Genomic DNA, 14,220 nt, shown 5'->3' on the forward strand with positions numbered 1-14,220 from the left:
CCAGCTTCTGCAAAGAAACTCACTGAGACACAATCTCATTTTTACACAATGTCTTTATTTTTTTTTTCCCTACTTACAGACTCATGGGTTAAAAATAAAAATTAAAAAAAAGCAAAACGTTTTTTGAAACCCACTCCCCTTTTCAAAAAGAAAAAAAAGTCTCCACACAAACCCCCACCCCTGACCTTCCCCACCCTAAAACATCAGCTCCGGCCCACTCAGTTTATTTTTTTATTAAATTAATGATCAATGCCGTTAGCTCGTCAGCCTTCCTCGGACAAGCCGTGACTGCACTGCGCCAAGTCAGAGAAAGGGGGCGCTATAAGGTCTGCACTGTACACCCTGGTCTCTGGTCCTGCCCTCCTCACTTTCTCTGCCACTCAGCTGCTGTTGGCTTCAGCTCTCTGGATAGAAATCATGTGTAGGGTTGGCTGCCTGGTTACAGGCCGTCTGTACTGCAGTGTGTGTGCGTGTGTGCGCAAATGTGTGTGCGTGCGTGTGTGTGTGTCTGTGTGTGTGTGTATGTATTAGTGTGAAAAGCACTAAAAAGCATCATCAGCGTTTGCTGTTGTAGTAAATGCCCCCTGCCGCGGGCCTGTGGTCGCCCTGCCCCCCGCCCCCCCACACGGACAGGATGGGGTGAGTGTGCATAGCGGGGGCGGAGAGAGAGAGGGACGCCGCGGAGACATTGGGTGGGGGTGGCGCCACCTGGGGAGGGGTCGTCAGCCGCCACTGGTCCTGAAACCTGAAACGACAAGAAGTGGTCTAATATACAGAGAGAGGAGGGAGGGTGAGGAGGAGGGAGGGAGAAGGATCACAGAGGGAAAAGGGGTGGTGCATGGAGGGGTAGGGGGTAGGGGGTTGCACAAAATAATAATAAAAAAAAACACTGATGCCTGTCGAAAGGATAAAATTAGCTGTAGCCATGCCTGAGCTGGAAGGAGGGGACCCCCACCCACAGGAAAGAAAAAAAACTATGCATGAACGACCCCTCTGAACATCGAGGGTCCGTCGCTGTGCGGAGAAACACGTAATGAGACAGAGAGGGGTGAGGAGAAGGAGGAGGGGGGGTGGGAGAGCATGAGAAATAAGGTAGGGGTGAGAACGGCGGGCACAGAAGGGGTTGAAGGGGGAGGGGGGAGTAATAATCATAATACTCCAAACCACAATCTGAAAAACACAGCAACAACAACTCTGGCTGGTGGAAGGTTCACATATGTACGATACATTAAAAAGAAAAAAAAATGAACACGTTAACCTCTTGTTATTGATGCCCCCCACAAAAAAACCTCACCCGCCCCACCCGCTCCCTCCCACTTTTCTGGTGGTGGTGGAGGGTGAGTGGGTGGGTGGGCCGTGTCAGTGATGGAGGAGTGAAAGCGGGAGGTCACAGCCAGACCGAAGGAGACACATCTGCAGCCTGAGATACCATCACAGCCCCCTCCCCAGAAAAAAAAATACAAAAAAAAACAAAGAAATCAGCCACCATGTTTTTCACCCCAGCGGCCAAACTGCTGATACCTTACCAGGGCTGACCGCATCAACCTCGGCACACGCACGCTCACACACAATCGCACACTGCGGCAGTCAGTCAGTCTCTGTCCACCACAGGGTTTCCTCTTTTTTTTTTTCTTTTCTCTTTTTTTCTCTCTTCTGGGGGTTCTCTTCTTTTTTTTTTTTATTGTTGGGGAGGAGGAGGGGGAGGAGGAGATGGGGGGAGTTTTTTTCACTGTGTGTGTGTGTGTGTATGTATGTGTGTGTTTGTTTTTTAATGGGAACAGAGAGGGGAGAGGGGCGATAGTAAGGGAGTGTAGGGGGAGGGAGGGGAGGGTGTTTAGTAAGGGGAATACCACGATGTTGTTCGCCCTCGGCCCCTGGAAAAGAGAGAGAAAAAGAGGGTGAGTTTTTTTGTTGGCGACGACACCAATTTCCTGGTGTGATATAATATGATTGATATAATATCAAGGTGTGTGTGTGTGTGTGTGTGGGCAGAGAAGGTGGACAGAAGATACTCAGAAATAAAGACATACCATCTTAAAGGTATTGTGCCTTTGTTACATATAATCAATATGCATTATAGTACAGAGCTGAGAGCAGCTGTGTGAGGAGAGGAAAAGTGTTTGGTTTCCAGATACAAGGAGAAAACCATCAAGAGTGCGTTTGTGTGTGTGTGTGTGTGTATGTATGTGTGTGTGTGTGTGTGCTGGGGGGTGAGGGGACAGCAAAGCCCCTCTCTCTCCCTCTCTTTCTCTCTCTCTAAGTCTCTCTGTGCGAGAGCCGCCTCTGGGGGTCACTGTGGGGAAACACCGTGAGGACAAACAGCACCACACATAAACCCCAGCAGGATGCCATGTACACACACACACGCACACAACTGACGAGGTGGGTGACAGGACTCACAATTGCGCAACTTTTTTTTTTTTTACACAACACCTGACACACACAAACAGAAACACAAGACGATCAGTAGCAGACCCTCAATACATCCTGAGAGAAACGCACACACACACAGACACACATCTTTAAGTCGTAAACAACATGTCACACTGGGACTTAAACCAGTGGTCAGTAGCTTGATGCTGAGGTCAGGCTGCAGTAATGAACCCTCGTTTCTGGGTGTGAACGTTGTACGGGGGAATCTGAGTAGGCGTGTGTGTGTGTGTGTTTGAGTCTGTGTGCGTGTAGGATCGTGTACATGCAAAAGACACACACTCCACATAAGCACAAGAAAAACAAAAAAACGCTTCCACATCACAAGTCTACGAGTCTTCTGGGTCACATTAAAATCTTTCCTTTTCACTGTGCCAACTTGGGAAGATCATTGACGAGGTTGATGAATGTGAAAGCAGAGAAACATACTTTTGGACCTAAAGTGCTAAACAAGTGCCACCCAGAGGCTCTCCATCAGCCTGCATAGAAAACACTGTTAAATCTTACAAAACAAAGCCAATCAACACTTCGATACCGTTATCAATATCACTGAAATCCTCCCAAGCTCACAACAGGTCAAAACAAAGATTGTGAACACTGCTTTTGTTCCCACAACAAGACAAGGCACCAGTGAAGTGTCATTAAGTTTCACACCAGTCTGCAGCTCAGTCTTGGACTGGTGATGAATTCCTGATGTAACAACCAACAAAGGAATCAAGGCCAGTTCCAGTGGAAGGCTGCGCTTCCCTACACACTCTTATCCGTGGGTGATGATTACCAAGTAACCAGTGTTGTTACATTCACAATGTAACAGACCTGCCAACCTTGAAACAACGTCTTGGACTACGAGCTTATGCCAAGAAATACTCATGTATGTCTGTGTGCAGGGGGTAGGGGTGTTCATTATATCTATATTTATCTTAATATTATTTTCATATTAACACATCTCTCCCTCTCAACATCTCACGCCAACATGAGCACTTCATGTTATTCTTCATTCATGTCTGTCCAATCATATGGAGTGTAACTTTGAAGGAATTAGAAAGTATTAAGTGTATTTTGTTATAGTAAGAATCTGAACTCCATTGGCCAAAAACAGGTTTTTGACATTTACTTTTGACAACTAATTTCTAACTGAGTCAGCCTCAATTTCAATGAAGTGAACATCTGGATCGCCCCCTGGTGGCTGGCAGCAGTATAGGTCATAAACCTTGCCTCCTCCATGTAAGAAAGCATGTAGACAAAATTAAAATAATTAGTATTAGTTATACAAACGTTTTCCAAAGATGGTATCTATTATTTTAGTTAGTTCTTATCATACTGATGTTTGTCCAAATGTTCATGTCTCTGAAGTGTTATCTTAATTATCAATTATCATAATTCATCTCAAATCATCACACATTATGGCCACACCGTCATAGATATTAATGAAATTGAATTAGTAAGCTAGAGCTTTTTGACTGGAGATCTCCCTAAGTTAAGAAATGGCCGTGACCTTTGTCAAATAAAATCTAGTTAGTTCATCCTTGTGTTCATGTAAACCTTTGTACCAAATTTTAAGAAATCCCCTCACAGTGTTCCTGAGATATTATGTTACCAGTGGGACAGACGGAAAACCGAAAAACTTGATGCCTCAGACTGCAACAGTTGCTGAGGCATAGAAATGCAAATCATTCGATCTTCCCATATCTGCTAATCCTTGATGACTCTAATCGATATCAGTATTGAGGATTGTGCAAAATGCACTTTTGTTGGTTGGGCAGTCTGTCAATGGCCATCTCTCCTGTTAACTTTAGGAACCTAACTCAACCTTTCACCCATCAAACTCTTCTTTTGCGCTCGTTGGTGTATCACTAAAAACTACAAAATTATTAAAAACAAAACAGTGTAAGGTGAAATTCTACTGACAAATTGTATCTGTGTATTTTGATGTCCGTGTGTACTGGTTGGCAGGTCTACTATGCAGTTTTTAACAATATCCTACACAAGGAGCACGATCATAACAGTCACCTGGTTCAGTTTGATACCACTGTTTAAAGAGTCTGAGCCTTCAACCTTTCAATTGTAATTTTAGAATATCCTTTTGAAGTGAATGCACTTTTTTTTGCTGTTCTGCAGTGTCGGATGTCAACTAGTATATTTATCACATTAATGAAATTTTAAGTTCAACAAGCACAATAAGTCTTAGTTAAGCCTATAAACTAACACTATTAAGAGCTTTTAAAGTCGAAACAGTAACTTAACTACTCATTAACATTAGCACTTCCTGGTTCCTGGAGACGCGGGTTAATAACAAATCAACTTTGTGCCTTGTCTTGCAGCTCAGCCAAATCCCAGTGAGTGAAGCGGCAGGGTTAGGGTCTGTTGGTATGTGTGGGAGTACACAGAGCGATTAGAGAGATTCTGACCTTGGCCTTCAGACTCTTTCTCACAAAGAAATTAACAGACATGTAACCTTTCCGGGCAGTTACTTAGGGCAGTTTTGCAGAATGGGAATTCCTTGCAAATACTCCAGTCAAGAGTAAGGTCACAAGATAAAACAGGCTAAACAGGGGCTTATCAGAACTTGGCAAACTGGTCATCACTATAATAGCAACCTTGGGCATGAAGATTTTACGACTCTTTACAATTAACCGCTAAAACGTGGTGTATTAAAGAAGAACCAAGGCCAAAATGACCCAGGTGACATTCAAAATCAGAACCTCTCTGTTTCTCAGCTCAGTGCATGTGTGAGGGAGCTGGCATGCTGATCAACATGACGGACACCACACTGCCTCTCTCAGTCTCAACAGAAAAAAATAAATAAACAAGATGGCTCCACAGACAGAGCTCCACCATGGGGCTTATATGGAGTGAGATTATTAGGAGCCTTGATTACTCACTGCCTACAGTCCGTTTACATAAAAGGGGCAGTGGGTTAGCTTGTTCGTTCCACCCACACATTCTCACATTATTTTTACATCATCTCATCAACAGAAACTGCAGCTCCAGTTTGAAGTCAACTCCTGTGATTTAATCACATGCTGTAAACACCAGATTTGCAGTGACAACCCCCACATGGCCTTCTAATAGAAACAGGGCCCCACAGCAGAGCTCTGAAGCAGAGCCCTTTAAAACCAAGAAATCCCGGTGTCTTTTCAAACACTGTGTGTAGAACCCCTCCAGGAACCCAGTGCACAACACTCTGATCGACGTCAGGCCCCCTTTCTTTGTGGTTCACTATGGATCACAGTACTGGCAGACCATACTGCAGCTTTAACAGGTCAATAAAAAAAACACCAGCTGTAGCATTGTGTTTTCCACCTGCATGAGGTTCTGAACATACTGGAGCATCAGTGCTGTAGCTGAGAGTTAATGTCATCAGGTCAAACAGCTCAAACCCCAGTAATGTGAAATGTTTTGCACGCGACCATTAATGGTCCAATTATAAAAAGGAACCACAGTCTTTCCAAAAGACACAAAACCAACAAGCCCAGCTTGGTACCAGTACCTTTCAGGAGACTGAGGGGGTACTGGCGCAAAAACAGCTTAGACTTGGGCTACGTCCACATTTGCTATGTTTACGCCCACTGTCCACGCAACTCCAGAGGTTTCCAGCCCATAAAACAGAGCCATTTGGAAAAACAGTTGCATTTTAATTTCAGGATGCATTTTAGTGTGGATGGGCAGAAACAGACTTTTAGAAATGATAATACAGTCACCCGTACTCTACACCATGGCTGTTCCTCATTTTCAGTAATTTCTGCGACCAATCAACCAAAGCAGTTGTAGACCATATTTCTGATACAGAGCTGAAATGCTCATCTGAATGGCCATTGTGTGGACGTAGCCTTACTGAGTGCATTAGAGCCTGGGAAGAACAAAGTGATGTGCACTGTGTAAGTTTGCCTCCAATGAAATGGTTTCATGTGATGTGGCATGCAATGAGCCCCTCAAACCCACAACTAATGTGATACTGTTTCTAACCAAAGTTCTAATGCAAACTGTCTGCCAGAAAAATAGTCCCTCAAGTTAAATAATGATAAAAATGTATTGCATCATGAAGAATCCATAAATTACTAACAATAAAATAAATAGGTACCATCAGTAAATTTGACTTAAATTCTAACAAATCTCAGATTCATTATACAAAAACTTGATAATTTAAATTTAAATTTTAGACTTTAAATATGTAGAAATGTTTACTTCCTCTTCTTTGAAAGTGCTTAGATTGTACTTACCTCCTATATGATACCTAAGTTGTAATTACTCTGCCTATCCAGTCCTTCATATGCGAACATATTTTAAAAGCCCAAACTGTTCAATTCCTTCCTTTCTCCATCCCTATTCTATAACTAACTTTTGTGCCCTGTCCTCTCTTTCTGTAAGTGCCAACATGCAGGTGCAGTTTTGTCCCAGGTGTGAAAGTGGAGGCGCCTCAGCGTCGGCTCACCTGAAGGCCCGTCCTCTGCCTCTGGGTGGTGTGTAACCACTGTAGTAGCGTGCGCGCGACGAAAAGCTTCCTCCCCGTGATCGAAAGCGAGCCCGAGGAAAGCCACGGTCTGTGGTGCTGATACCTGGTCTGTTTGTTCTTTTAGCGCCCACCTGAGGAGAGGGGAGGTTACAGAAACAAAATCCATATAAGGCAACAACTAAAACAAATAGTCATTAAAATCATCAGAATTAGGGGGGTAGTCAAAAGGAGAAATTATGCTCATATTCAGGTTCATGATTTTAATTTGTGTCATTACTTTAAAAATGTTGACGTCCTCAAATATTCAGAAAACATCACTTTTCCCCACACTGTCCATTGCTGCATCTCCTCTTTTCAGCCTCTGTCTGAAACGTCCTTAAAGGCCCTCTTCTAAATAAAGCCCAGTCTGCTCTGATTGGTCAGCTGAACCTGTTGTAATTGGCCAGCCGCTTCCAATGTGTGTAGGAATGTTAGCCTCAGCGTCACCTGGCTTTGTTAGGGGGTGTGCCAGACTAACCACAAGGCTCGGTCATGCAAATGTAGGTCATACCACGGAGTGTTTCAGGAGATTCAGAAGCTCCCTCTACTGCGCACGTTGGGTTTTTTAACTTTGCAGAACTTTTTCAAACAATTGAAATTAAGAAACGCTCTCCGATAAAAGTCTTCTTAACTAGGGAAATTACTGAGTCAGAAGGTAAGACCTTTAAAAACACGGTACAACTCCCACCAACCTGACACAGAACTGGCAGGGTGATCTAATTTGTTTATGTGCCGTTGCTCCAAACATGTAACCAACAGTGTTTACTACTATACATTCAGTTCATTGTGTGAACACACAAGCATTCACACTTTGACAATTCCTAATGATTTAAGTGTTTCTAAATCATTTAAACTTCACATAACCCTATTTGCCATTTCCTCTCACAATGGCATCACTTCTCTTCGCAGTCTGAACCTTTCAGTTGTTTTGATTTTACAATTTAAAATCTCTTACCTTTATCTGCCTTCCTCTGAAAAGGGACTCATCCAAAGCCATGGCTGTCCTTACAGACTCCTTGTCTGCAAACTCGATGTAGGCAAACCTGCAGAATGAAAGTAGAGTCACTCCACTGCAGCAGCACTCACAGGTAAACAAGCAGCAACATGCAGATAATATCATGGTTTATTATAGGCATAACAATGCTGTATATTGATAACAAATCCACAATGTTTCGTTTGGGAGCTACTATGACTTTTCAGCCCAGCCACTATACAGAGGATTCTACACAGACAGCCAGGGCCTGTTCCTGAAAGTAGGTTAAACATAATCGGACTCGAAATGAACTCTGACTTGATGGAAAGGGTTTGGTTCTTGATCAGCTGCTCTAAGTTAGTTCAGTTGACTGAGGTAAGTGTTTGCCTGGTGAATGAATAAAAATCATCATCAGAAGGCACTCACTGTGACTCACCATGGCAACAAGTAAATAAAGGGAAGCTCCCCAATTGTAATTTTCATGCCTTCATCTGCTTTGAAGTATGAATGAGGAGGTGAAGGTTGTTCAGCCTCAGCAGGAGGAGACAGAGAAAACTAAGTTTGTTGCAGAAAAGCTGCGGGCGAGCACGCTGGAGTCACAGAGACAGTAACCATGGTAACTGAAAACTCAGTCTTTTCCTCATTTACTAAGCCAACTTTCTGGAATACACCCTGGCGATTTTTTTGTTGTGTTTTTTTTTTTTTACACATAAAATGGTTGCCAAGATGTGCAGCCACAACTGACAAAATTGAGTAACAATGGTCCAAAAGACACCACATTCAAACATCCAGCAGTGAGAGTATGGTAATTTCTTGACAGATAACATGTCATCCACACATCATCTGCCACAAAGTGAAAAGGTAAGAATGGCAGTTTTTACCCCTTGGGATGCCCTGTGTATTTGTCACACAGGATGGTGACTCTGTTTACTGAACCGCAGCCATGAAAATGAGCCTCGAGCTCTTCTGCAGTGGCACCATAGTCCACCTGTAGAAACAAAGGGTAGAGGTCAGACATCAGGTCTAATTCTTTGGTATATACATTAAAGAAACAACTATACAGACAGCAGTGTAAATACAACTCAAGTAGAGTGGCTATTAAGGGATAATAGCTCTCTTGAAGTTGTTAGATTCACAATAAATGTTTAAAAAATGCGACACTGAACCAACAAAATTGTCTCAAACTGAAAAAGAATTCTTCACAAAAAAAAACTTGTGTTTTTAAAAGTCCAATAGTAACTACATTGATACGGTGCAAAAATGTCAATTGTCAGTTCCCAAACAAACACTTCATTGTGAAGACAAAGTTACATCTAAACTTCAAATATCAGTGACACAGTGTTTTAATGTTCCACTGGGAGGCTACAAAACAACTCTGAAGAAAAATCTGGTCTCTGTGGCTGAGACTGGAAACAAAACCTGTTGGTCGTGTTCAGTGACCAGTTCACTACCTAATAGGATAGTTTGCCAGAAGGCAAACAGGAAATTTGCGTAGCTACAAACAAGAGGTCTGTCAAGATAAGTGTCTTTAAAATAGCAATAATAAAGTCCTGGTATGCAGGAGTTAATAACTGTTCTTTCACAGTGTTACTTCAAATAGCTCGAATAGAGATTGATTGTGGTTTCATCTTAAAAAAAGTACAACAAGACAAATGTGGCCAAAAATAACATCTGTATGAGACAAAGAGACAGTTACTCACATTTCCGACATAAATAGATCTGCCATCTGCTTCCATCTTCTCCTCGATGGACATGATGACAGGGCCGACTGCAGGGGTGTGCACAAGAGACAAAATATTTCAATTAAACCACGACATTTAAGTGTTGTTCCTGACTTGTTATAAAAACAAGCATCTACAATGTGTCTTGCTTTAGAACAAGATGAACTGGTTTAGGGTTATTTTAGGACTTCATTCTCTCCATCTTGTTTATTAACTTAATAAAACACCAGTACTTTAAATTTTGCTGTATATTCAAGTCTAAATTTAATGTAACTTCCCTATGATGTAAACCTTGATGTGTAGGTGGAGCATTAAGTAATAGACCTATATTTTTCATGTAGCAAACTGCCTTTTAATAGCACCGTGCAGTTACAGTTCACAGCAATTTCTCTATTACTAAATCAAGTAAGCAGCTATAAACCAACTATGTTTAACAGAACAGACTTGTGCCCCAGTCACAGATTGACTCAGGGCAGAGAAGGACACATAGATGTTTTTCTAATAGATCCATACTCTAATGCACTAGTACTGTAATAAATTCTCTCTGTGAAGGTCAGCATGTTCAGGCTTTACTTGCAGAGCTGTTGATTCAACTCTATGATGATTTTTGAGGCAGCAGGACCAGTGTATTACACAGCAATATGTTTGTGTACCTGATATGACTGTCAGTTTGGGACCACTAATTAAAAGTGACATACGGTACAAAGGATCTGATTAATGAGATTATTATGGTATGGCAGAAAGACAGCATATGTGGACATATGGTAAGAAAGAAGTGATCTCCCTCTAAAGCACATACACACCTGGTGGGGGGCTCAGGTTCATCTGTTTCTCCACCTCGTTCTGCAGCTCCTTTAGCTTCTCTGCCTCTTCCTCCATCTCTCGGACCCGAGCTTTGATTGCCTCCAGCTCCTGCAAAGCAGACACCGTTTTGTTTAGAGCTCATACACAGAAACACTTTAGTTTCACGGTGATACAATCGCTGCACTAACAAGTTCTGGCCAAGTACAAATACAACCATGAAAATGCTGTCATGTGCAAAGGGCACAATAACTACGTGTCATAACACAGCAGTGAGGATTCTGCATCAAGATGTTGTACTTGTGAGTGCTGGTGCTGTTATAACACGCCTTCAATCTAAAACAGTGGAAGTGTTTAACATAATACACACAATAATCCACACTCTGCACCTTCATTGTGGTTGCACTGTTTTTTCCATGGCTGCACATTTTCACAGTTGTTTTCACTATCCAGCCTAAATTTGGAAGTCGCTGCCTCTTGCAACTTGACCCTAAGGCAATGAAATAAAAGTGCCTCATCTGGCTATAACACTGTCCAGCTGCATCTAAAACATAATGGACACTGATGAATACATCAGCGTGACCCTGTTTTATGTTTCCAGGCACTTCATAATGAGGTGCAAGCTAACGCTCAGAAAAAACATTTATGACACAACACAGGACCCAAATGAGGAGGACACATTGCTTTGGGCTCATGCACCAGACCATGGGCATTTGCTACTTATCTCTAAATATCAACATCAATCAGTAAATCTACCATGTTGCAGCAGAAACCCAATTAACCCCCGTTTTGGAAACACAATCGGAAAGGTATTTCGGGGGGGGTAATGGGGTCAGAGGACAAGCCTGAAAGCAACACAACGCCGACTGGCACCACATTAAATATTCCTGTGGTGAGCACAGAGATGGGAGACGACCCTCCTTGTCTGACAGTGCTGCACTGCAGCACAGTGGAGTCACTCTAGCTGCATCCACAGCTGCTGCATGTGCTGGCGGTTTATAATGCAAAGCTGTGGGGGGACACAGACTGACCATGCGATGATAAAATGAGTAAATCTGCACGATGATTTCGTGGTAGCATGATGTGCACGCTATAACCCGACACATCACATGTCAACAAGCTCCATGGTCACATCGAGGGATCCACACACACATACACGGAGGGATGCTGGAATGAGACACCCGGCCACGATGTTAGTCGCGTTTTTGTCGCATATTCCGTGACCCCCTGTCCTCCCCCTTCCCCGATCAGTCCAACAAAACAGTGTAGGATGCAATAACCCAGCCCCTGAAATACCGCAGACCGATGCATCCTCGCTGCAGCCAACCTGCACAAGACCACGATTTAAATGAAATCCAGCAGCCCTGACTGTGCCATCATCCACCATCTCCACACAGCACCACGTAGAGCTCATGTCCCGCTGATGCCTGACACCAGATGTGGTCTAACACGACCGACGGAGGTGGTCAGGTGCATGGGAGCCATCTCCACCCCAGCTTTGTTAGAGGCGGCTGGCTTGTTAGCTAGCCGGAGCCCCGGTTATCTGGTGGTATGGGCTGTAGCAAGCATTCTTACGGCAGCTCCATATTGAAATGTTGCATTCTATCTTGTGGGCTGGAGATAATGGCCGAAGGGTCGCTGGTCATTTCAATAGCTGCACATGATGCCTCGGTGGGCTAATGATAGCCCTCCGCCGCTGGGTCATTAGCACGAGCCCACCCCGGCGCTGGAGACGCAGCCCCGGGCTGAAGAAAGGTGTCGGGGAGCTGGATAAAAGCATTCCGTTACCGTAAGCAGGTCGCCTTCCCGAGGAGATGGACTCGCACCGCGGCGGCCTGTCCTACCCTCGCCCCGGACGCTCTCCTGCTTCTCCGTCTCGCATTTTTTTCGCGACGAGGATTTTTTTCTCCCCCAGCGGCTCGAGCTGCTCCCTGGCGCAGAGAAACTGGTGCCGCTGTTGCGCCAAGATGGCTGCCAGCACCACGCATGTCACCACCCATTTTTACTGCACTGCGTGAACCACAATGGCGGTTAATGTCGACCAAGCAACTGCTAGTAACGCACACGGCATGTGACCATCGATTAGTGAAAGAAAGAAAAACCAAGCCGTCCGCCTGTTTTCACAAACTGATCCGACCTGACCACAGCGTGCCCCGGTCCTCCATGTGGGCTCAGACAATGCCCTTCACTTACCGGGTCTTCGATCGCGGCCTCTCCCTCTTCTAACCCCGGTTCTTCATCTCCGACACCCGGGTCTTCCAACTCGGGATGTCCGGGGTCCGAGTCTAGTAGGGATTCCTCCGTCAGTCCGTTACCGAACTCCGCCATCGCCCTGTTCCAGCTGTTCCGACGCTCCTCGTGGCCAAACCGACGCTGCAGGCCCCGACTCTCACGCGGGGGTAACGTTAGAGTGAGCGGGGCGACGAGGAGAAAAAAAAACGGCGGAAAACGCCGCTCGGTAAAGTTAAAATGCGGAATAAACTGCGGGCGAGAGTTGCAGCCACTTCTCGAACAGCACACTACGATGGCCGGGGGCTACCGTCTGACCCGCTGCCTCCAGGTTCTGGTCCCGGTTCCCGGTTTATTTACTAAAAGTGTGAACGCGGAAAGACGAGGACGCGGTACCGTCCCTCTACTCCAGACATGGAAGCCGGGGGCGGAGCTACGCGGCACTGCGGCCGTAAAAACTTTCAATCCCATTGGTCCGCGCTCGATTCGTCAAATAAATCTCTGGCGTCTGCTGCGTTCCCATTGGCTAACCCAGCAGGACGTTCCGGTTCCCCAACGTCTCATGCGTGGCTTTGATTGGACTAGATAGCTGTCGATCAAACCCTGACAGCTGTAAATCAATTGGTCGAGCCAATTGTTGATTAGATCGATAGCGAGTTTATAATTTTATTCTGAGAGAAAGAAGCCGGGAAATCTAATCAGAAGAACTTTGTTTTCAAAGGATCTACAGGTATAAGGGAGTTAAAAAAAAAGAATAAAGTATAAGAAAAATGGAACAGCAACATTGTAATCAGTAAAAACAACTTCCCAGAACACAATATACAGAGATTTGGTAAACAGATTTTATAAATTAATTTGGAATTACTTTACAGTGGGTCAGATTCATGCAAATTGATAGACACTCCCTTCTTTGTTTAATACACTGAAAATTGACTTTGGAGCCATGAATTAAACTTTGCTTTATGCTCTTTTATTCTTCATTTTTAATTGCTCATGTTCTTTCATTTTGTTTTGTACATTAAATGGCTGACTTAGTTTTTGGTCCTTTGTAAGGTAAACTTCCAGGCGTTTCATTCCCGACCCGATAGGGATATTATAAATATCTTTAAGTGGTGTGTAATGTATCATTTTTAAATGTAATTTTAATCGTGGAGCATAGGGGAATTTATCTTCAATAATTGGTGGATGGTAATATCTGTACCTGGCACATTTCCTTTTTTAATGCTTTTTTCATGTCAATACAATTAAGGTAAACTGCACATTACTGGTGCTAATATACAAAATATAGTGAAATGGGGAAACCCTGAGAGATTCCTACATTCCTCTTAAAGCTGAGAGTGCTGTTTGTCAGTGTGACACAGCTGCTCATATTCTGATATAGTCCATGAACTAGAGTCCTACATTTTACTTCAGAATGTTCTACCAAAAATACCCCTGCGGACGCCCTACACAGTCAAAGGTTTTATAGAAAAACCATTACATTTCTGTATTCAGCAATGTCCATTACCAGACTTACATTATTGTGGATTTATCCTTAAGAAACAGGATTGTGTTTTGTGCAGTAAGATTTGAAA

The 14,220-nt window shown here is 43.8% G+C and overlaps 1 protein-coding gene across 5 annotated transcripts; it reads right to left on the reverse strand.

Moving 5' to 3' along the window:
• Window positions 1-35: 35 nt before the first annotated feature.
• Window positions 36-13,080, reverse strand: pabpn1 (poly(A) binding protein, nuclear 1). 5 transcript variants are annotated; one of them, XM_035142334.1, is made up of 8 exons: window positions 12,611-13,080; window positions 10,420-10,528; window positions 9,596-9,663; window positions 8,777-8,883; window positions 7,878-7,965; window positions 6,863-7,014; window positions 930-1,014; window positions 623-745 (listed from the first exon to the last, which is right to left on the reverse strand). In XM_035142334.1, exons 1-7 carry the CDS (start codon window positions 12,743-12,745, stop codon window positions 975-977), a joined length of 699 nt encoding a protein of 232 aa, XP_034998225.1. In that variant the 5' UTR covers window positions 12,746-13,080; the 3' UTR covers window positions 623-745; window positions 930-974. The 5 variants fall into 5 exon arrangements, with proteins under 5 accessions (XP_034998222.1, XP_034998226.1, XP_034998223.1 ...); XM_035142331.1 differs by lacking the exon at window positions 930-1,014 and having other exon boundaries at window positions 36-745; XM_035142335.2 differs by lacking the exons at window positions 930-1,014; window positions 12,611-13,080 and adding an exon at window positions 12,206-12,363 and having other exon boundaries at window positions 36-745.
• Window positions 13,081-14,220: the final 1,140 nt, after the last annotated feature.

Source organism: Hippoglossus stenolepis, chromosome 19, assembly GCF_022539355.2.
Source record: "Hippoglossus stenolepis isolate QCI-W04-F060 chromosome 19, HSTE1.2, whole genome shotgun sequence".
Lineage (NCBI taxonomy): Eukaryota > Metazoa > Chordata > Actinopteri > Pleuronectiformes > Pleuronectidae > Hippoglossus > Hippoglossus stenolepis.